Source organism: Helianthus annuus, chromosome 6, assembly GCF_002127325.2.
Source record: "Helianthus annuus cultivar XRQ/B chromosome 6, HanXRQr2.0-SUNRISE, whole genome shotgun sequence".
Taxonomy (NCBI): Eukaryota; Viridiplantae; Streptophyta; class Magnoliopsida; order Asterales; family Asteraceae; genus Helianthus; species Helianthus annuus.
The window spans coordinates 18101039-18111761 of NC_035438.2; the positions used below are offsets into that span (position 1 = coordinate 18101039).

The window sequence follows — 10723 nt, forward strand, 5'->3', positions numbered from 1 at the left end:
GTAACATAAAAACAAATAATGACTATTAAAGTTTATGTAAAGAATCTATGAAACTTATTACTTGCTTTATGCCCAACTAGTTATTTACTAATAAAGAATCAATGGCTTGTTTAAGAGTTGAAGAAGCCATGTCTCTCACATGAACAATTCCAATAAAACTTTCTCTAACAACCCCAAGTTTATCAACAAATCTAACAACCACAGCCATTTGTTCCTTCAAAGATCTCATTAGATTCATCTACCAACAACCCAAACACATCATCTTTAATTTCTACACAAATATTTTTGGTTACTTCCTTTGCAAAGCATTCAAGAATCTTCTTTTGTATCATTGGCGATGTCCATTTATTGTTTTTTTTTTCGTTCCTCAATGTGTACTTACCAATTTTCGGGTGGTTAGTACTAAGCAGCCTTAAAACCGAAAGAAAAATATCTTGAGAATTAGATTCTTCCGATTCATCACGGCCTCGAAATGGCAAAGAGTTTTCTATACAGAATCTAGCACTCATAACAGAACCAAGTAATCGATAATAATTTGCAAATTTTTCTTCTTTAGTCAATCTATTTAAATTCTCATATATGTGTTCGTCTTGTTTCATGAAATCGTGACATTTTTGCGCCGTCTTTAAATGATGACTATCAACTTTCCCGACATCTTTTTCAGGAACCTTTTTTACTCCAATCACAAAAGCCTTTAGAATTAGATGACCGTGTATCTCTTCCTCCTTGATTACCAACATCTTCTTTAAACTAGTAACAATATAAACAATACTATACTCTAACAACGTATACGTTAAATCAATTTACAACAAAATGTTTTTTTTTCTATAAAAGTCCGTGTAAGGAAATTCATGACTGCCAATGAGGTGGTGGTGGAGTGGTAAGGGAGAGACTTGGTGTTCTAAAGGACCCAAGTTCGATTCTTGACCTCCCCTGGTGATGATGGAAGACTAAGCGAAAAGGTGGAGATCGTTTGAACTGAACGGGTTTTACCTCACCGCACTGTCGTGCCTTCGGGCGAGTGTTCACAGGCTTCGGCCCTAGGTGAGGGTTCCCCGGTTTAGAGGCGAGTGTATCCTGATGTGGTGAATTTTGCCAGTAGCCCATTTGGAGGATTCGTTGGCCGTTCAAAAAAAAGGAAATTCATGACTACGTGGTTGAAAAGCCCCTTCAACAAGATCTGCCCTCCTTATGTCATCTAGTTGATTATAGTGATAACTAACAATAGGTGGCCTATCATAGGGATCCGAAGGAAGATCATTCAAATTGATAATACATCGGGTTGTTGGAATTGAAGTTGTAGGATTACTTGGACCAATATCAACATTTTCTTGCATATTATCATTTGTAGCATTCGGACTTGCATTTGTGTCATCATTTGCTTGAATATTTTCATTGGCAACATTTGGAATTGTATCATCATCACCAACCCGATCTTCATTAATTTATTCAAATTTTCTTTTAAAAAAATTCCTAATTAAAGATTGTTTTTAGAGAGTTCTTTCATTCGGAATTGTATCATCATCACCAACCTGATTTTCATTAATTTATTCAAATTTTCTTTTGAAAAAGTTCCCAATGAAAGATTGTTTTTAGATTTTTCAGCTTCACTTCAAAGAACTCAAGTATTCAACTCTCTACACTCCCTAGTTTAACAACAAAAAAATAGAAAAATATAAATATACAAAGTAGATTCTACATAAACGTAACATTTAAATTATGAAAAACCTAACAAGAAATCAGACTATCAAAGCACAAGATCAGTAAGTTGTAACACAAACTAACCAAGAAATCAAACTATCAAAGCACAAGTTCACAAGAACACTCACAAACAATCTGCGTTCGACGTTTGATTTCGATTTTCAGCGGGGACTCTGTTTGATTCAGTTTAGGCTTTTTAGCGATTGAGACCAGTGTTTGAATTTCAATCCTTCGATGTTGAGGCTATGCTAAGGTTGTTTGACATCAATGGGGTATCCTTCGAACACAAGTCTCAATCACTAAACAGCCTCAACATCGAAGGATCGAAATTCGAACACTGGTCTCAATCGCTAAACAACCTAAACTGAATCGAACAAAACTAGAATCCCCATTGAAAATCGAAACAAAACGTCGAACGCAGATTGTTTGTGAGTATTCTTGTGATCTTGTGCTTTGATAGTTTGACTTCTTGGTTAGTTTGTGTTACAACTTACAGTTCTTGTGATCTTGTGCTTTGATAGTCTGATTTCTTGTTAGGTTTTTTAGAATTTAAATGTTTCGTTTATGTAGAATCTACTTTGTATATTTATACTTTTCTACTTTTGTTGTTAAACTAAGGAGTGTAAGAAGTTGAATACTTGAATTCTTTGAAGTGAAGATGAAACCACAATCTAAAAAACAATCTTTAACGGAGAATTTTTCAAAAGAAAATTTGAAGAAATTAATGAAAATCGGGTTGGTGATGATGATACAATTCCGAATGTTGCTAATGATAATATTCAAGCAAATGATGAGATGAATGCAAGTCCGAATGCTACGAATGATAATATGCAAGAAAATGTTGATATTGGTCCAAGTAATCCTACAACTTCAATTCCAACAACCCAAGGTATTATCGATTTAAATGATCTTCCTTCGGATCCCTATGATAGGCCATTTATTGCTAGTTATCACCCTAATCAATTAGATGACATAAGAAGGGGATATCTTGTTAAAGGGGCTTTTCAACCGCGTAGTCATGAATTTCCTCATAGACTTTTATGGAAAAAAAGACGTTTTGTTGTATATTGGTTTAATGATTATAATTGGTTAGAGTATAGTATTAAAGTCGACAAAGCATATTGTTTATATTGTTACTTGTTTAAAGAAGATGTTGGTAATCAAGGAGGAAGAGATACGTGGTTATCTAATTCTAAAGGTTTTGTGATTAGAGTAAAAGGGTTCCTTAAAGAACAAGTCGGGAAAGTTGATAGTCATCATTTAAAGACGGCGCAAAAATGTAACAATCTCATGAAACAAGACGAACACATAGATAAGAATTTAAACAAATTGACTAAAGAAGGAAATATTTCAAATTATTATCAAATACTTGGTTCTGATATGAGTGTTAGATTCTGTTTAGAAAACTCTTTACCATTTCATGGCCATGATGAATCGAAGACTATAATTCTCAAGGTATTTTTCTTTCGGTTTTAAAGCTGCTTAGTACTAACCACTCGGAAATTGGTTAGTACACATTGGGGAATGCAAGAAAAACAATAAATTGACATCGCCAATGATACAAAAAAGATTCTTGAATGCTTTGCAAAGGAAGTAACCAAAAACATTTGTGCAGAAACTAAAGACGATGTGTTTGAGTTGTTGGTAGATGAATCTATTGACGTATCTTTGAAGGAACAGATGGTTGTGGTTGTTAGATTTGTTGATAAACATGGGGTTGTTAGAGAAAACTTTATTGGAATTGTTCATGTGAGAGACACGACTTTCTTCAACTCTTAAACAAGCCATTGATTCTTTATTAGCAAATAACCAGTTGAGCATAAAGCACGTAAGTAATAAATTTCATAGATTCTTTACATAAACTTTAATAGTCATTATTTGTTTTTCTGTTACATTTTATTCTTTGTTTAAATAGGTAAGGGGCAAGGTTATGATGGTGCAGGAAACATGCGGGGAGAATTTTAATTGGTTAAAAGATTTGATTTTGAAAGATAACCCGTTAGCATATTACATCCATTACTTTGCTCATCAACTTCAGTTGGTGATTGTAGGGATTGCGAAAAAACATACCAGCGTCAAAACTTTCTATGAATACCTTTTCATGGTTGTTACTACGGTTTCCGCTTTTGCAAACGGGAAGATATGGTAAGGGAGGCAAAAAAAGCGAGAGTGGAAAAAGAAATAATTGAAGGTGGGATTAAGATGGGAAAAAAATTAAACCAAGAGGTCTCCTTTACACGAGCCAGTGATACACGATGGGGTTTACATCATAGAACAATCATCAGTTTGCTTAGATTGTTTCCGGAAGTGGCTACCATACTTCAATATGTTAAAGAAGATAGAGATTGTAGTGAACAATGAACAAATGCAAAAGGTATTGTAACGTATTTTAAAAAACTTGAGTTTGTTTTTATATGCAATTGATGGGAGATGTTTTAAGCTACACAAATGCTCTTTGAGAACATCTTCAACAAAAATGTAAGGATTTATTAGAAGCGGTCAACTTGATAAATGAAACAAAACGAGCATTAAATGCTTTAAGACAAAATGAGTTTGAGTCGATGTTGGAAAAAGTGAATTCCTTTTGTGAAAAAATCAACATTGGAATGGTGGACATGACGGAAAGTTAGGGTAATCCAAGAAACCGAAAGAATTACATTACAAATCGACATCATTTTGAAGTTGACATTTTTAATGAGGTTTTTGATATGCAAATTCAAGAATTAGGAAATCGATTTAGTGAGTTAACAACTAGTTTGATAAAAAAAATGTCGGGTTTAAATTCTTGTCACGTGTTTTCTAAGTTTGACCCATTGAAGATATTGGCGTTTGCTAAGATGTATCCGGATAATTTTACTATACAAGAAATTGGAACTCTTTTGAGTGATGTTGAGGCATTTCGTCACACCATAAGCGATGATGATAGATTTGCAAACTTGAGTGAAATAAGTGATCTTGCTCGTCTTATAGTGGAAACCGGAACACATAGTTTTTGTCCTTTGGTTTATCGGGTAGTGAAGCTGGCTTTGGTTTTACCGCTTGCAACCGCAACCGTTGAAAATGTTTTTCTAAATTGAAGCTTGTCAAAATGGATTCACGCAAATGAATAGGCCCGGAATATTTGAGCAATGCTATGGTTTGTGCGGTTGAAAAAGAAACTTTTGCCAAAGTAAAAAGGTGACGGCGTGATTGAACGATTTCAAGCTATGAGAAAAAGATAGGACAAATCTAATAGATATTTGTTTTACTTTACTTTTTATCGTTTTTTTTATTATTGTATGATTGTGCGATAAAAAATAATACTTTTTTGAGGATACCTCTAAATTAATGGGCTAGCTCCGACACCGCAATAATCAACTCAAAACTTTCTAACGACTTTACATTTAACAAAGTGTACACAAATTGAGGGTGTTTGGGATTCCTTATTACAAGTCCTTTTTGACTTCTTTAAAAAGCTAATAAGTTAGAAATGGTAACTTATCAACTTCTTCCACACAACACAGGCAATCCCAAATAAATTATAATCTTTTTTCTAACTTTTCAAAAAAGTTAATAAGTTATAGGGAATCCCAAACACCCCTTTGTCAAATTCCAAAGTGAACACTCACCAATTCATAGAAATCTCAATGTATGATAAATAATTCAAAAAAAGAAAATAAACTACAAGAATTACCAACCTTCGGGCAGACAACCGTAACTCCGGCAAGAAATAATAAACATGGAAGGAATCAAAGCCAGCGGATGCAGTAACTGTTCCCAAACAGACGCTCAATTCAACTGGACGACACCTTCAATATAAAATAAGGCATTAATTAATGGAAACAGTTTGACATGTAACGGCGGCATTACGGACGGAAGTTGATCGTGTGAACAACCTAACGGCGGCATTTGGATGTTTACTGATTCTCGATATTGGATCGGCGGAGATTGAATTGTATTCCATTATATCTTGTTAATTGTAAGGTTTGTTACATGGGCTTTATCAATTGGGCTGACCCATATAGTAATCAATTATAAGTGCACAAATCTGGGTTTGGGTCCAACCCGGTTTGGGTTGAGTGGTTTTGACCAGGTTCGAACTGGTTTCGAAGTATAGGGTTTACACTTTACATACCGCTTTTAATACTAGAGTTTGGTTCGGATACAAAGCGGTTTCAAAAACAGGTGTGATGTGGGTTCAAAACTGGGTTCAAAACCAGGTTTTGTTTTCAACTCTATATATACATTTATTATACTTTTGTTATAATATAAGTTATATTGTAAGGGTGCACGGGGCACCTTCGGTGACCCTCATGCGGTGAGTGATTTCACTAGCGGGAACACGCCGCCAACTTTTTACCGCTCGGTGATGGCTTGGCTCGGTGGGTGGTCACCGATTGAGAGAGAGGAGAGAGAGAGAATGGGTGACTGGTTGTCAATGTAGATCCACCATTTTTCCACCAATCATATTTTTTTCTTCTTTTTTTATAAAAAATAATTGTGTGAGTGGAGTGATGCCAACGTTTGAGTACAAAATGGGGAACTTAAGAGGGGAGTTGACATGGAATAACCTGATTGGTTGTGGCTAAGTGGGGATTACTCCCCACGTGGGGAGCGCCCCGGACACCCTAAGGGTGAGAGGGGCACTCCTCTCTTAGGGGAGTGACCCCTCTTACACACACCCAATCAGCACGCGCCACGTCAACTCCCCTCTTAAGTCCCTATTTTGCACTCAAATGTTGGCATCACTCCACTCACACAATTTTTTTTTATAAAAAAAGAAGAAAAAATATGATTGGTGGAAAAAGAGTGGACTCACATTAACAACCAATCACCCCCTCTCTCTCTCCTCTCTCTCAATCGGTGAGTACACACCGCTCTCCCACCCTCGCTTCCCCTCCCCGAATTGATGGCGGCGGTGTTCCCGCTCGGAGACTTCACTCCCCGCTCCCCTCCCCGAGAAGTGCCCCGCTCACCCTAATCATTTTTAGTATAAATAGACTACTAGGATTTATAGAAATACAATGATACTATTTTTAAAGAGGAATAACTTGAAAGAGTACGTTTAGCATTTTCAGTATGGCAATAATCGGCGAACATGACCAGCAAATATCTAACCATCAGAACACCACCATCGTTGCCAAGAAACAAGTCTAAACAAACGGATAGCAATTGATGCTCATTTCAAGTTTATCGTTGACTCTTTCGGTCTTTCTTTTAACATTCTAGTCTATTCATCAAAATTTCAACAAATACAAAATATGTCGATTTCATTTTGATCCAACAATTTCTAGCTTGACAACATATGTCGATTTCATTTTGACACAACAAACTTGTCCACAACCAAACTTTTGAAAATTGATATCTTCTATTATATAAACTCTTTTAAACCAACCCAATACTGAGTTAACACCAGCATTAATATTAATATTTTATTTAAAAGGTAGCAAAAAAATATTGGAAATACAGAATATTGGCTCAAAAGATATATTTTATCTGGATTTGTGTAATCTTTTTATTTAAAGACGTGGGGAGTAGACTTCATGGTCCATAATATATGGCAACCATCCCAAATAGAAGTCAAAATTGGGGTGCTAGTGGGCTCCAGATTTATAGAAATTTTATACCTAAAGTAACCTAATGCTTAACTTCATCTGAAGGGGTCCATCATTATTTAGTTATTTATTATACAAGGGTTGGTGTCGGTAAGTTCACAATTCTAAAAATCCAACAAGAAGAAATATTATTATTGAATAAACAAACAAAGGAGATTACACTAACCCTAAAATAATCTTGAACTAGGAAACTATATCAAACTAACAGAGAAATACATGTTATTCAAAGACTGCATGTAATTAATACTTTCTAATACGCCCCCTCAACCACACAACAATCCAGTCCCTACATAGTTCGCTAAGGAGGGATAAGATGTAGACGTGTCCAAACAAGACGAGCTACTCGGATTAACTTGCTTAAAACTCCGCTAGCCAAGCTTATTCGAACTTGAACCCACATATCACTTATCAAACTCAATTATGCTCACAAGTCTCCTATATATATAATGTTATTTTATACATTATATATAGAAAAATATGATAAAGAAAACAAAGTAATCAATAAAATTTATTAATTATAAACATATAAAAAAACTTAAAAATACATAGAAATAAAGTAATCAAATAATTAATAAATAACAATCAAGTCGAACCCAAACTTTAGAAATAGAGCTCGAAACGAAATGAGTTGAGCTCGAACTTAGACGAGCTCAACTAGACTTGCTTTCTAAAGCCATATTATTGTTATACATTTTAAGTAAAAAAATTTGGTCCGTGTTTGGTATATTTTTTTATCATGTGATCCTACCTGAACCGGACCAAAAAAATATATACTCGACTACTCGAGTGACAAACATCCGAAAATAAGCCACCCATGGGAAAAAATCAAATTCACAAGTACGTGGCTAACAAAACTATGAGGTTCCTCACACCAATGAAAATAACAACCAAAACATAGAAAGCAATCCTCTAGTCACAGTACCAGACACACCTAATTAGGTCTCACATAATAGTAATTACTTAAAATTACACAGAATGAAACTGGATTTCCATCTAAGTCAAACAACAGCCTGCTTTCTTCATTAATGCTAACACACCATCCTTGCTAAAAATATTAATCATCTGTCCCTTTGGGCGAACAATCCTATTGTGGCAGATTTTAGTAACAAGTTCTGTGAACGCGTTTACAACATTCGTTGATTCGAGTGCGGATGTTTCCATAAAATAAATGTTTTCTTTTTCAGCAGCAAATGCTTTGGCATCTTCAGTTGTTACATCGCGTAGATGGCTTAGATCGGCTTTATTTCCTACAAGCATGATGACAATGCTCGAATCCGCATGGTCACGAACCTCCTTTAGCCAATATTTTGTCACGTTCTCAAAGGTCTCATGGCGTGTTACATCATAGACAAGTAACACGCCGCATGTACCTCGGTAGTATGCACTAGTAATTCCCCGGTATCTTTGACAAGAGAAAAGATGAAATAAAATGAGAAAATATGGACAAAAATCATGAAATATAGTAACAAGTTTCGATATTATTCCAATAATATCTGTTAGTGCCATTTTATTTTCTTCACAATTGAAAAAAAAGGTATTACAAATCAAGTTTTATATATGTTCGATTTACTTTTAACATTTATAAAAAAAAAAAAAAAAAAAAAAAAAAACTATATGAACCCTTGTGATCATTAACTCGAAATGGATTAGAGCATTATCGATCAAGTATACCGTTCCACGCCACTGGTGTCCCAAATTTGGGCCTTTGCGACTTCATCATCGACTTGAATGCTACGACATGTGAATGCGACGCCAATGGTTGGTTTTGACTTGTGACTAAACTCGTTTCTTGCGACCCTCGACAACAAATTGGTTTTCCCAACACCGGAATCACCAAGCAGGACTACTTTGAACAAGTAATCGTAATCATCCACCGGTATGTAACTACTACCCATTTGAGCAGATATGTTGTAAAAAGTTAAAGAGAATTGGTGTGTTCCCGAGTTAAAAATCCCTCCCCATCCCTCCCCTCCCCTCCATGTCTTTCCAAATTGGAAAGACTATTATCAGGCAAAAAAAACCTCATTTTCCCTCCCCTCCCCCTGTTAAGAGTTAACATGTACCAATTTAAAAAGATGATAAAAACCTAAAAGTGAGGATTTTATGGGAGGTTGAGGATTATTATCATATATCACTTCCATAAAATTGAAACAACCCCTCCTTGCGATACCGAATTACCGATTTAAATTTTAAACACAGCAAAAATGTTGTTTACTTTTTGTAAATAATTTTAGAGAAATTTAACTATTATAGTGTATGACTTGTTATTTTATTAATGAGTATACTCAAGAAGAGGCATATGAGTTGTTATTAGACCTGGCAAATGGGTCGGGTTGGGTTGGGTTGGGTCGGGTCATGGGTCAAAACGGGTTCGGGTCAAAATGGGTTCGGGTCAAAACGGGTCAATTAAAAAAAGGGTTGTTTTGGTTCGGGTCGAAACGGGTTCGGGTCAAAACGGGTTCGGGTCAGAACGGGTTTCGGGTCGGGTCGGGTTAGGTTAGTTAAAAAATGTTTTTTAAGAGATTGTACATCAAGGGGCAATTTTGTCAGGTTACAACGGGTCCGGGTTGGTTTGGGTTGAGAATGGGTTCGGGTCGGGACGGGTTCGGGTCAAAAAAGTGCATGAGCTGTTAAAACAGGTCCGGGTTGGTTCGGGTTGAGAATGGAAATCGCAGCATCAAAGAGTGCCAAAGCCTCAGCAACTCTCCCATTTTTATAATCTTCGTTACCCAAGATCTTCAACCGCTCTGGATCCATTCGTGTAATAAGAAGTTGGATTTACTGGTTTCCTAGACATTTTTATCAGATCACAAGCCCAGCTCATCTTTTACAAATCTAAAGAAATTTTTTTTTTTTTTTTTTTTGTGAAAATCTTTCGAACTCGACTAACAACCTGCAACTTTTATTCACTTTTCTTATTCCTCTAAAGAACAACTAACTTATTTAATCTTTCTTCCTGGTCATACACTACATCATCTACACTTTCAAACACTCAACATATAAGTACATATGAATGCTTTACAGATCTGAACAACAACCGTTGCTTAAAACAGATCTGGAACTTCAATTCAAATCTCAAACATACATATCTGAATAAATCTCAGATTTTAACCAAATCACTGAAGAAAATAAAGTGAAACGTTGAAACGATAGGCGTCGAAACGGTTCGCGTCGTAACGGTACTGGTCGAAACGGTACGGGTCGAAACGGTTCGAGTCGAAACGGTACGCGTCGAAACGGTTCGCATCGAAACGGTTCGGTTCGAAAAGGTATTGGTCGAAACTGTTCGATTCGAAACAGTACGGGTCGAAACGGCACTGGTTGAAACGGTACGGGTCGAAACAGTTCGCGTCGAAACGGTTCGATTCGAAACGGTACGAAACTCGTCCCGACCTGAAACTCGTCTCGTGCGGAAACTCGTGTCAACT

The 10723-nt window shown here is 36.0% G+C and overlaps 1 protein-coding gene across 1 annotated transcript; it reads right to left on the minus strand.

The window, feature by feature from the left end:
* Window positions 1-8288: 8288 nt before the first annotated feature.
* LOC110863815 (ras-related protein RABA1h) lies at window positions 8289-9190 on the minus strand. The gene is made up of 2 exons (XM_022113097.1): window positions 8967-9190; window positions 8289-8697 (listed from the first exon to the last, which is right to left on the minus strand). Exons 1-2 carry the CDS (start codon window positions 9188-9190, stop codon window positions 8289-8291), a joined length of 633 nt encoding a protein of 210 aa, XP_021968789.1.
* Window positions 9191-10723: the final 1533 nt, after the last annotated feature.